The sequence below is a fragment of the Bolinopsis microptera genome, chromosome 7, assembly GCF_026151205.1.
Source record: "Bolinopsis microptera isolate Bmic1 chromosome 7, MBARI_Bmic_1.0, whole genome shotgun sequence".
Taxonomy (NCBI): domain Eukaryota; kingdom Metazoa; phylum Ctenophora; class Tentaculata; order Lobata; family Bolinopsidae; genus Bolinopsis; species Bolinopsis microptera.
The window spans coordinates 17,264,736-17,278,350 of record NC_087078.1 but is presented as its reverse complement, the minus strand read 5'-3'; the positions used below and the strand labels follow the sequence as shown (position 1 = coordinate 17,278,350).

The window sequence follows — 13,615 nt, the reverse complement described above, 5'->3', positions numbered from 1 at the left end:
AACTCGTCGGATTGCCCCCAAAACAGGTCGGAATCGTTTGGTATTGACCCTAATAGTGTTCCTGCAAAGTTTGGTGGCCCTAGCACTCCCAGAACGCCCACTAGAGACTTGGTTCCATTTCCGTATCAAAAAGCTGGTTCCTGAGTATCCGAGATTGTGGAACCAGATGATACGGTTTTTGAGGCATTTTGATACGGTCATTTCAGTCTGTTAAAGTAGTTTCAGAGTGCTGGAAATGGTTGTACGGTGTAGGGGGATGTGTTTACCAACTATTTTGACGTCAAAATTGTCGCCAGAGGCTCCCTGAGTCATGGAATGAACGGAATGAACAAAAATGAAATGGAACCGGATTCTAGTGGACGTTCTGAAACTGGTAGGGCTACAAAACTAAGTTGGAACACATCTTGTTTGAATACTGTTGAACCAAATTCAACTCTCTGCAACAACACAAGCAGACAAAATTTCTCAAAATCTGTTTTATCTGCTCAACTGGTTCTAAATTCTTGAATCCAGCCAAGGGTATAATGGGTGTTCTGGTAGTGCTAGGGCCACCAAACTTTGTAGGAACACTATTAGGGTCAATACCAAACGATTCCTACCTGTTTTGGGGCCATCCGACGAGTTTTAGAAAAATGTTCATTTTTGTTCATTTCGTTCATTCCATGACTCAGGGAGTCTTGGGCGACTATTTTGACGTCAAAATAGTTAGTAAACACATCCCCCTACACCGTACAATCATCTCCAGCACTCTGCAGCCCCTTTAACAGACTGAAATGACCGTATCAATATCGGATACTCAGGAACCAGCTTTTTGATACGGAAATGGAATCAAGTCTCTAGTGGGCGTTCTGGGAGTGCTAGGGCCACCAAACTTTGTAGGAACACTATAAGGGTCAATACCAAACGATTCCGACCTGTTTTGGGGCAATCCGACGAGTTTTAGAAAAAAAATTCATTTTTGTTCATTCTGTTCATTCCATGACTCAGGGAGCCTCTGGCGACAATTTTGACGTCAAAATAGTTAGTAAACACATCCCCCTACACCGTGAAACCATTTCCAGCACTCTGAAACTACTTTAACAGACTGAAATGACCGTATAAAAATGCCTCAAAAACCGTATCATCTGGTCCCACAATCTCGGATTCATCTTCTGTCTGCCCCTGAGTTCATGAATCCGAGATTTTGGAAACATTTTGGAAACATGAGACAGAATTGAGACAAAAGTGTGACAAGGCTTTTACAGCCGTATTTATGGTTGTACTGACTTGAAATCTATCTGGTATGGTAGAGGGACACGTGTACTAACATTTCCAGCCACTTAGAAGTGCAAAATACTCCCCTGGTTCATGGAATGAACACAAAATGAACATTTCCCTAGAATGCCCTGAATTGGCTAAAACCGATTGGAATCGATCGGTATTGATACCAGGAGTGTCCCTGAGAAGTTTGGTGTGCCTAGCATGTTCAGAAAGGACTCTGGGGCAATGTTTCCATTTTGGTTTCAGAGTAGTTGAGATCGTGGAAACATTTGAGACAAATTTGGAAACATGCTTTTGCAGCCGTATTTATGCTTGTACTGACTTGGAATCTATCTGGTATGGTAGAGGGACACGTGTACTAACATTTCCAGCCACTTAGAAGTGCAAAATACTCCCCTGGTTCATGGAATGAACGAAATGAAACTTCTAACGTATGTTTCGCAGGAAAGAAATGTCTAAAGAATGTCTTATATTCAATAATCAAATGTCGAATTCAGAGGATAAATCATTTGAACATTTGAGAGGATAAATCAACATTTCAGAGGATAAATCATTTGAACATTTGAGCCACAGAATAATCTAACAGAGGGATCCCTAGGGCTAACTTTAGCGTCAGATATGAAAACATAATTTCCACATTCTAGCTTAAGAACTACAGAGGAACATACTGTGAGGTCATCAGAATAATCATATTCGAGAGGAGGTAATTCATCCTTAATGTCATGGAAATAAATGCCAAATACAGATCCTAAGCTATGTGAGTCACGAATAAGGTCAATGTATGATGTGATGAGCTGTCGATCCATCGATCCGACAAGTGATGGAGGACAGGAGGTAGCAGAGAGATACGTTACCGACCTAAGGAGGTTGGTATGTAGGGTGTGATGTCAAACAGAAAGTAGCAGAAAGCTACGTTCCCGAGCAAGGAAGGAGGGTCGAAGAAGTAGTAGTAAAGTACGTTCCTGACCAAGGAATAAGGGGTAGGTGCTTTCGTGTTGTGACTGTCTGAGATGTTGTAGTGAAAGCTGTAAAGATGGTGGGTAAGATAAATGATCCTCGTCGTGATATCCTTTATACCCCTTCGTCCGGTGACAGGGATAACAAGCTGATGCTGCTCAAGTAAGCATCATGTACGTTATCATTCTCTGATCGGATCTTGTAATTGTACAGATCACGTCATGAACAGATCGTGTGGTATTGATTGGCCGTTATTCGTGTTCTTATGGCATGTGATATTAATGAGAGCCGATGTTCGTGTTCTCATGGCATGTGGTATTAATGAGAGCCGATGTTCGTGTTCTCATGGCATGTGGTATTAATGAGAGCCGATGTTCGTGTTCTCATGGCATGTGGTACTAATGAGAGCCGATGTTCGTGTTCTTATGGGACACTCCTGGTATCAATACCGATCGATTCCAATCGGTTTTAGCCCAATTCAGGGGATTCTAGGAAAATGTTCATTTTGTGTTCATTTCGTTCATTCCATAAACCAGGGGAGTATTTTGCACTTCTAAGTGGCTGGAAATGTTAGTACACGTGTCCCTCTACCATACCAGATAGATTCCAAGTCAGTACAACCATAAATACGGCTGTAAAAGCCTTGTCACACTTTTGTCTCAAATGTTTCCACGATCTCAACTACTCTGAAACCAAAATGGAAACATTGCCCCAGAGCCCTTTCTGAACATGATTATCACACCAAACTTCTCAGGGACACTCCTGGTATCAATACCGATCGATTCCAATCGGTTTTAGCCCAATTCAGGGGATTCTAGGGAAATGTTCATTTTGTGTTCATTTCGTTCATTCCATGAACCAGGGGAGTATTTTACACTTCTAAGTGGCTGGAAATGTTAGTACACGTGTCCCTCTACCATACCAGATAGATTTCAAGTCAGTTCAAGCATAAATACGGCTGCAAAAGCATGTTTCCAAATTTGTCTCAAATGTTTCCACGATCTCAACTACTCTGAAACCAAAATGGAAACATTGCCCCAGAGCCATTGCAGAACGTGTTAGGCTAACCAAACTTCTTAGGGACACTTGTGGTATCATTACCAACCGATACCAATCGGTTTCAGCTGATTTTAGGCAATTCTAGGAAAATGTTCATTTTGTGTTCATTTCGTTCATTCCATGAACCAGGGGAGTATTTTGCACTTCTAAGTGGCTGGAAATGTTAGTACATGTGTCCCTCTACCATACCAGATAGATTCCAAGTCAGTACAAGCATAAATACGGCTGTAAAAGCATGTTTCCAAATTTGTCTCAAATGTTTCCACTATCTCAACTACTCTGAAACCAAAATGGAAACATTGCCCCAGAGCCCTTTCTGAACATGCTAGGCACACCAAACTTCTCAGGGACACTCCTGGTATCAATACCGATCGATTCCAATCGGTTTTAGTTTAATTCAGGCGAGTGAAAAGAAAATGTTCATTTTATGTTCATTTCATTCATTCCATGAATCAGGGAATATTTCCCAGGAGGCTGAAAATGTTAGTACACATGCCCCTCTATCATACCAGGGCAAATCCCACTCAGTTCACGGACATATACAGCCGAAAAACATGTATCAGAAGTTGTCTCAAATGTTTCCAAAATCTCGGATTCATCTTCTGGCTGCCCCTGGCGCGATCTGTTTATACTGATAAAACCCCTAAGTGTCAACATTTTTGAATAATTTTTAGCGCCGCGCAGTAATACGCGCATTTACAAATTTTACCCCCCTGGCCTCCCCCCTTCCGTAATCAACCGTTATCAAGACCCAACCCCCCCGGCCCTCCTGACAGCAAAAGTACGTAATCATGGCTATTTTCCTAGAAAACACTTTTTCTACGTTTCATGCTACCCTGATCATGCTATGATTATGAGCCGAAATCATTGTTATGATATCCGGCCAAGCAACTTCTAAACTACTTACTACTGCAGGGTGTCAGAATTATTGGCGTGTTTGAAATTTTATGTGTATTTTATGATGAAATCAATATTTTTCGCCGGGTCATAACTTTACTTCTGAATATCTAAATTTTAAAATTCAAAAACTGGTCTGTAGATAATCGTCTGAACTTTTTCTTGATTTCAGAATTTTGTGTTGATGTACCTCAAAACCCATAATTTAGGCCGTTATTTAAAGGGTCGATTCCATACTTGGTTAGATTTTCGAAGAAGTAAGAGATTTTATGTGCAATTTTTTTTCGGTGAATTTTTTCTGAAATTATTCTTTAGACTAAAGTGCACAGCTCTTCAGGCGATAGCGAAACATATAGAAAACTATAGATTTTATAAAAGCTCTCTTTCTCCTCTAACTGACGCAATAAAATATAGTCAGGCGGACTCATCCCGGAATTTAGGGTAAGCAGCCGAAGGCTTTAAGTCCAGTAATCCAAATTTTTCTCTTTCGTCGTGATTATCGACAAAATTTAACTTCTTTCGGACTTCATTTTTAGACTAAACTGTAGTATGAAGGATTATTTCTTGAATGATCAAGACTCCATAGGAAACTGACACTCAGAAGTCAAGTAATGATCGTTTCTAAAAGCTTGGGTGGGCTAAAATTCTACGCAAAATTGTCTACACGCCAATAATTATGACACCCTGCTGTATTATAGCCGGATATTCGATCAATTTCTAAATTTTATCACTATCAGAGTGAAATTGAGTGGAATTTGAATTAAAATATTGTCAAATTGTTATTATTCTAGAGGGTAAAAAAGAAAATGTTGATAACGTAATCAACGACCAAACCCCCCTCTATGTGTTATGATTCATGTTTGACTATTAATAATAATTATTTTCCTCAGGAGACGTACGTGCGAAAGACAAAATTTGCCTAGCTAAAGAAATTCTAGCTAAGAAAGCAGAGTTCAGAGCAGAATTGAAGCAGAAAGCTGCCGACCAACATAAACACCTCTCAGCGCAGCAACACAAAACAAAAAAAGGTGGCACCCAATCTATTCACCCAACTCCTGACAGTACATGGAATCACCCCAGACAATTACAGACTTCCTCTGGCGTTTGGTCTTCTCCCTGGAAAGCGGCAAGAACACTACACAAACCTACTAGAAGAACTGGATCGCTTTGGACCTTTCCATCCAGACACCGCCCTTTGCGATTATGAAGCTGGGCTACGGAACAGTGTCACTGCTGTCTGGCCCGGGACTACTCTACGTGGCTGCTACTTCCACTTCAAACAGGCTCTATGGAGGAACTTCGCTCGCTCCGACCTTGTTCCGGAGTATCAGGTGGTTGGATCCGACATCCGGAAAGCCTTCCAACGGATCGGAGCTCTACCTTTCATCCCTCCTGGTGACGTCCACTACGCATGGCAGACCCTTAGAGTTAGACCTATCCTCTCCGCAGATATGGATGTCTTTACATTATACTTTGAGTCCACGTGGATGGGAACACCAAACAGACCTGCTCGCTTCGATCACCTGTCCTGGAACCAGTACGATTGCTGTCTAACTGGTCTCCCACGCTCTTTGAACCTTGCAGAAGGATGACATAATGGTTTCCGCAGCCTCGTCCAGTGTTCAAATCCTACCATCTGGAAATTCCTTGAAGCCCTCAAACTAGAGCAAGGACTAACAGACCAGAAGATCACGGATAGGCTGATGAGAAGACCTCCACCCCAGAGAGCTGCCAAGTGGATAAGGTACGACTCCCTTCTGGAATCCTTCATGCAAGCCTACAATAACCAGGAGTACGAAGTCATTGATTATCTCTGCTGTTTTTGCTGCACTATGAATTCGACATTTGATTATTGATATTAACGGTTTTATGATATTGGTATTTAGTTATACTTTCGATTGTACTATATTTCAACCTTACTGCTAGGTTATTTGATCATTGTTGAACTGTGTTTCAACGATCAATGCTTAAATTATTAGAATCTTCAATTATGTTAGGCTTGAACTACTGTGAACACAATAGAGAATTAGATAGTCAGCCAGGTCTGTAATGATTCCATTTTATCTGCATCATCCGAAAGTATTTTGTACCTTTTATTTGTGATCTTCATTGACACAATATTTGTATATCCATATTCCATAACCCTGTAACGCAAACAGTTATAATATCAAAACCGAGTCTTAACTGTTAGGTTATTTAAAATAGCTGACATCGCTTTCGTAATTGGTGCATCGTGTGACCACCCAGACCACGGAGAGGAGATCTCTGTCATTCCTCTAGCAAAGCAGCCAGTTTAAATTGAGAAGAGTAGCCCCTGATGGGTGGTTACAGGTTATCAGGAAGAGAGAGAGAGCATGAACTGGACGAGTTTTGGTTTAAGATGGTGTAATTCAGATATTATAGGCTAGGGCATTGCATTCAACAATTTTGGGCCTGCACTTGCAGATGAATCTTCGTACAGCGACGGATTCGCTGCCAAGCTGTGTCTGCAGATCGAATGACTGCAAGGTTTCTAGAACATGGCCAGGAGACGAACTGCAATGTTGACAACCGTTTACTTAAAGATTTTAGAGTAAGCATTTCATGGGATGTTTCGACTGTAATCTTGAATATGACTGAAATGAATTATTGATAGAATGAAATGTGTTTGAATTCTTGTCTTGCTGTAACAAGGAACCCACTCAATTTGACCGAGATTATTCAATAAATCTAAAGAACTTTATCAATCTAACTATTAATTAATAGACATTTTGTAGAACTGATAATCGCATGTCATACTCATAGTAACCTTTGAGCAGTACTCTAATTATAGTCTAAAACAATTTATTGCGCTGGTCTGTGAATTGTACTGGTTGGTAAAATAGCCAAGAGCTTGCTGAAACCATGCAAACGCCCCCGTAGGTATAGTGGTTGTATGTGAAGACATGTACCACGAGATCAAGTTCAACAATAATCTCACGAAAAGAGAGATAAAACATACCAATACCATTATCAATGACACTGGCTGAATCAAATGATTCTTATTATATGGCCATTTGTATGTCAAACAATACGAAAAAATAAAAGTTTGGCAAGGAATAAGTTTTGGGCCAGCAAGTTGCAAGTGCGAATTGGTAATCAGAACTAATGGTACAAATAATCATACGATAATTGATATGGTATAGTCGGTTAAGTTGATCGACTACAGTATATATGATATAGTACATGACAGTAATTTTGTATCAAGACACTTTACATATTACTTCGAAGTATTCCAACAGCTACATTGTTACACACGTGCAACCAGCCAATTGCAGGAAGCCGAAGGATTTATTTTGGCCAGTGACTGTTAAACTTAAAGTATTGTGTACCATACTTACTTCGCCCGAGACTGCTGCAATGTGCAGCTCCTCATTTAACCCTCACACCCGATTTCCCGAGTATTCGGCTGAGTATACCGGGGGGCTGCATAGACCACTCAGGATCCTTAGCTGAACGTCAACGACGCTCACCCCACAACCAGGCAGACACTGGGATTCGAACTCGCAACCTCGCGGTTGCAAAGCTGGTGTTCTAACCAACTGCGCTACCTCGCCGTTGCGAGAAAGGAGCCTTCCCCTCATTTCCAAATATAGTCATTTGTGACGTCATAACCATAGTAACGCCATAACCATAGTAACGCCTAGCGATACATAATAGCGACGCGCATGTTATTTTGATATTCGTTTGTTTTATTTGCTGCGCGGTGTAAATATTTATTTTGACCAGTTATTTAGTCATAACTTTTTATAGGAACCTGCGCTAGGTTTCGCTTTTCTTGCGACATCCGATTTGGCGTTTTTCCTATCGGATGGTATATAATTTGGCCACAGCGCAAATATCGCACGATAATCTTATTCCTATGAACAGCTTGAGCCGGGTATTTGCCTTACAGTAATAGACTGTCAAAATTTAAAACGCGCATTGGTATAGCACGTGACTAATAAAGCCAAATTTATACTTCTTAACATATTATCGATCCTTAGACATCATACTATTGTGTCTAATTAGTGGTTAGGTCTCTAAACTCGTAGCAGAATACACGTATTTTTGCCCGTAAGAGCCTCTACTATAAAAGCTGAGACGGCGGGTTTATTAACAACCGGTGAAAATGTGGTTCTGGAAAAATATGGCGAAATTACCCTAAACCCGCCACTTTATCCCGGTCATAATAATTCCGAGTAAGGTATACTATAACTGAGATGTGATTCAAAGAGAACATTATATATTTTCAAATATAGTTCAGAAGGTATCGAGTGCCGAATTCTGCAGATTGCACCAGTCATAGATCGCAGTTTTTTACGGATGTAGTGCATGTGGGCAATCCAGTTTAGCTTACTATTTATAACAACACCTAAGAATTTGGTATCCTTGACTTTAGTAATAACCTTACCATTGATGAATATTGATCTAGATTCATCTAGCAGGATAGCAAATGGTATAGTCCGTGCACAGGTGTCATTATATTAAGAGGCAGGTTTAAAATGTATGTAGCAGCATTTGGACATGTTGATATGAAGTAGATTACATTTCATGTAAATCGAGACATGTTTAAGTACTAAGTTGGCTTTTTAATATGTTGCTTCTCTAGATGGTCCTGATATGAAGATATTAGTGTCATCAGCATAAAGTACAAATCTCACCTCACTGTCTGAAAAGCAGTTTACTATATCGTTCATATACAGTAGGAAGAGTAACGGTCCTAGAATTGACCCTTGTGGTACTCCAAATTTTACGTCCATTGTTTCTGATGGTACATCGTTATACATAACATACTGCTTTCTGTTAGTCAAATAGCTTTTAAGTAAGGTAAGTGCTGTGCCCCTAATACCATAGGAATTTAATTTGCATAAAAGAATATTGTGATCAAGGGTGTTGAAGGCTTTGCTCAAGTCAATGAATATCCCTAGGACATGTTTATTGCTTGCCAGAGACTTAGTAACGGAGTCTATAGATTTGTGTATAGCATGGGTGGTAGAATGGCCTTTTCTAAATCCAAACTATGAGTCTGTTAGTACACCTTTATACTATAAATTTGCTCTAACCAGAGCCCTCGCGCTTGCCATGCAGTGAAACAAGCGTCAATCACGTCAAGTAGAACGCTCAGGTAAACTTTCAACAGATGTATATGAGTATGAAATCATAAATTACCACAGTAATTTCCCTTCTTCCTACAATCTTGGTAAAGTCAGGTTTCACTGCTCATAAAACTAGTTTATCGTTGATGAAAGCAGTTAGCCTCCGCTAGGATCAAGATTACATAATTTTATCTCCAGTTGCAGTCTATTGTATACTAAGTTATCAAATATTGATATTTTGTATCATCTTGAATTGGGCTTTCTGTCCGGCAGCTCTGCAATAACAAGGGCAGTCCAATCATTTTACGGAAAGGTGAGATTCCCTGCTACGTGTTCCTCAACATACAGAGCTAATGTCTGTGACTTGAAGACAGTCAACCCAGGGGGACATATGTCGAGAGGAGAGCCGTGACACATATTACCTTATCTCCACCACTAAAAATCACAAACTTATATGCCATACCACTATCTAAGGACACATTAAGCAGCCTGCCGAAAGTAACATTGCCTCCCAATTCCAAGGATTAGTCAATGCTAATTTACAAAACTTGTTTACTGTAGATCGTGTCTCTGAGATGATAGCTGACCATAAAAAAAGAAGCCAAGAGCCAAGTCAAAAATCATATCAGAACACGATTCAGATTTGATCTGTTAAGAAGTACACTCATTGCACTAAGAGGAATCAGAGGAAGATCAACGGCCCAGCATCTTGAACTGCATGACATCTCCTTCAACCTCATCCCCCAGAAGACGAGCTTTGAGGTCTCTAGATTTGTTTATGTAAATTTTGATATTTTACTGTACTATTTTATGTTGTATATAATTTTACGGACGAAATGATCCCAGGGGGGACTCCCAACCCACCGCTTCGGCGGGTAGTTGACGCACCTTTCACAAGCAAGAGCCACTTTGGTCTACTTGCTGTGAGGTGTCTCAGCTACATGGGTTGGGGGTCCCCCCTTTTTTTTAAAAAAAAAAACGAAAAAAAACTTGTTTACTATGCCATACAGACCATAGTACAGTATAATCCTGATTTACAGTAGAGTTTGGGGAAAGGAAACATTTGCAGTGAATCTTGGTTTGCAGTAAATTGGGGGCACGCTGTAAATCAGGGCATCAATTGTTCATATTATGTATGTTAATTGATCGTTTTCATAACTTCGATTTACAATCTGTACCATAATAAAACTAGCACTGCCATGGGGTTCAAAAAGGGTCATTGTAAGCCTCCAGCTTAATGGTCCTAAGTCTCTGCCGCATGCGGTGCCTGTCAGCATCAGCTAACAGAATAGCCCTAACATAACGATCAAGCCACAAATTAGGTTCTATAATGATTTAATATTGTTGAATAAAGAGATTTGAATATAATATTTGTTTTATTCTGAATATTTGTTTTATTCTGAATTGTTAAGCCCACATTACATTCGGGGGAAGAAAATAGCTGCAGTAAATCATTAGGCAGACCGAGACACCTGGAGTCTGCATCCATCTTTCTATACTCATTTATGGTTGTAGGGACTATTCAATTCAATTCATTGGCCCACTGCGCACTAAATTGAGTGAAGAAAGTAGTGACTCAATTACCTGTTGCAGCAAGGGCAAATGGAAGACATGAAATGGTTTAATAGCTATTAGGAAGTTATGCTAGTAGATGGCGTGTCAAATACAGACTGCTGTCACTCCGATTGACTCCAGAATTGTTGAAAATGCTTGTCAGCATCTCCGAACTGTTTGTAAGTTGACTGATTTTATTGAAAATTGTTATTCTCAAAGTTCCACAACTTTTAAAATATCAATGCTAACAAGTATTTTGTATGTAATGAATAACACATTCCCACAATTGTTTGTCAGCACACAACTGATTGCTTTGTTATACTTAATTTAGCAGGATAGAGTTTCCTTGCACATGTTAAAGCAAATGTCGAAAACACTGTACTACATAAAGTTATAGAAGTGGGGATGACATTACATTGTTATTAGGTTTGAGATGCAGTAGTGTAATGCTGAATCACCAGTCGGATGACATGAACTTATTTTTATTTCAGCTCAGTTCCTATTAGAAGAAAAAGAATGTCAAGCCTCGGATTCAAAAGGAGTAGTTGTAGTTGTTCAGGCTCTCTTAGATTTGGTAAGTAAATTAAAAGGTGAATACTGAATATCTGATTCATTCAGTTGGTGTCATTCTTGCTGGATAGATTATGTTCAAGTTTCTCATTTTGAACTTTCAAAGATTTTCTTGAAAAAAAGAATGATTTTTACCATTATTAGCGTGACCAAATTTTTCAGGATGGGGAGAGACAACGTCTTCATGATGCCCTGGAGGCTGAGACAATTAAAGCTAGTGTCCTTCGCCATAAATTACTTAATGTACCGTTAGAGACAGAAAAAGAAATTCAAAGTAATAGCCTTTTTGAATTTGTGAATTCTAAATTAACTTATCAACACAATATCTATGAGTATTGCTAAAAGCACAGTGTAAGGCCTACACGGACCGCCTCTAACTAGCCAATCCCTGTTTACATGCCGTGTAGCAGGGGACTAGATAGATATCTATCTAGACTATGATATTTTGAAATATATGTACTCAATACTCATAATGTGTTTCTGATCATGGTGCTGTCTTTCATTACCAAAGTAATTATAATTATATTGATAACAATTAATATTTACAGGAGCTGTAAATGAAGCCAGACAAGCAAATCTAAACGAAATAAACGAAGTTCAGCAGTCGTTAAAGGAAACCAAGGACACGATTGCAGCTTTGAAAAATCAACTGAACGAAATTCATGATCATGATTCTGTCTTAAAGTGAGTTATGCTTCAATATTTCTATGTATTTTTTGATTAATTGAAGTATATTTAATTAACATAATAAAGATCTAACCATGTCGAGACTTACCAATAATGTTTGTCCCAATGATAATGAAAATTCAATATAATAAACATTATTTTCAGCCCCAAGATGGAGAACATAAGTTTTACACACGAAGACATAGTTTCTGATCTCAACTTTCTTCTGAACGATAAAGCTCAGTGAGTTAAAAAACGATATAAAATTGAGTTCTCTCCGAAACAATTAACATTGTGTCTGTGTTTTTAACTATCAATCGGTGCTTATAGTTAGTAGTTACTGCATCTCTCCTCATATCCGAATAATCGCAGGGTCCAGATAGAGTTGAATGATACGTGGGAAGAAGTGAAATGTACCAAAAAGAATGTAAGTTTGACAAATTGTCTTATCTTAGATGGTCTACTACTTAGAATACATACCATTGTGTTTAAATTGTAAGTTTCTTACTCGCAGAAACTATACCAAAGTGAGATGATTAAATTAGGGATTTCAGTAAAATCATCATTTACAGATTGGAAGAACAGAACATGGAATACTGCAACTTCATGAAGATCTGATCAACGAGAGAGACCAGGCTAAAGTGACAAGAAAAGATCTCCGTGCTGAGATCCTAGACACAAAGCGTAGAAAGGAGGAGCAGTTGAGTGCAAATGATGTGGCTGTCAGGAAAATTGAGCGACTCAAACTCGCTCTGGCCGAGGTTAAAGTTGAGAACCAGGACAAGCGTGCGGTAAGAAGTTATACTGAGTTTCTTATTTCCACTCATTTCTAGTTCCCCATGTGACTATTAATATTTCACCTACTTGTTAATTGTTGAATTTTAGGCCATCCGGAGAATCTACAAAAATAAGGAAAGGCTGGACGGTATTTATAAAGTTTTGGAAAAGAACGAACGAGAGAGTAGAAAGACACATAATGAAGAAATTTTCGAAAGGTTCTAATTTTTCGTGGGTCAGCATGTAGGTCGTTACAGGAATGGTGACAATATCAGTAATAGATTCCCGAATTATTACTGATATGAATTATGATAACTGTCATTACGGTTCCCCAGGAATGGCTGTGTTGATGAAAGTGTGAAAGTTCTTAACACCGTCTTGTGGCATGTTGTACCTGATATAACCTGATGTCGTGATTTATGTGTTATTCTAATCAATTTATAGGTCGCATACAAGGTGAACGCTCGGATCAGATCTCTGAATGGACAACTCACGGTCATATCAAAACAACACACTGATCATAACGAAAAATTGCTACAAATTGTTGTAAAAGGGTAAATTTTAGCCGATCAAGCATTTATGCACGCATATATCTATTGAAGTGATAAAATGGGGCATTATACTTTATTCATAGACGCAGAAAAAAAGAAGCACCAAGAGTAAAGTGAATGGCACTTGTTGTTCTGCTATAATTAGTGAAATTTTGCGCTTATCTTTCCCCTTTGTCGAATGCTGAAGTTTAATTTAAGACAAACATTTTGAAGCTGAAGTCTTTTTAA

General features: G+C 39.1%; 1 protein-coding gene across 7 annotated transcripts in view; it reads left to right on the top strand.

Annotated features, from left to right (window-relative positions):
• The window catches only part of LOC134818438 (myosin heavy chain, clone 203-like), a 192,939-nt gene that overhangs the window by 166,259 nt on the left and 13,065 nt on the right, over window positions 1–13,615 (top strand). For 4 of the 7 annotated variants that reach the window (XM_063827996.1, XM_063827999.1, XM_063827995.1 and 1 more), the window contains exons 2-8: window positions 10,863–11,002; window positions 11,315–11,397; window positions 11,556–11,667; window positions 11,942–12,077; window positions 12,225–12,302; window positions 12,432–12,486; window positions 12,632–12,850. In XM_063827996.1, the coding sequence (XP_063684066.1) occupies window positions 10,921–11,002; window positions 11,315–11,397; window positions 11,556–11,667; window positions 11,942–12,077; window positions 12,225–12,302; window positions 12,432–12,486; window positions 12,632–12,850 (765 nt within the window). In that variant the 5' untranslated portion in view covers window positions 10,863–10,920. Of the gene's footprint in view, window positions 1–10,862; window positions 11,003–11,314; window positions 11,398–11,555; window positions 11,668–11,941; window positions 12,078–12,224; window positions 12,303–12,431; window positions 12,487–12,631; window positions 12,851–12,944; window positions 13,055–13,280; window positions 13,391–13,615 lie in introns of all 7 variants that reach the window. The other 3 variants (XM_063827998.1, XM_063827993.1, XM_063827997.1) reach the window with 2 other exon arrangements.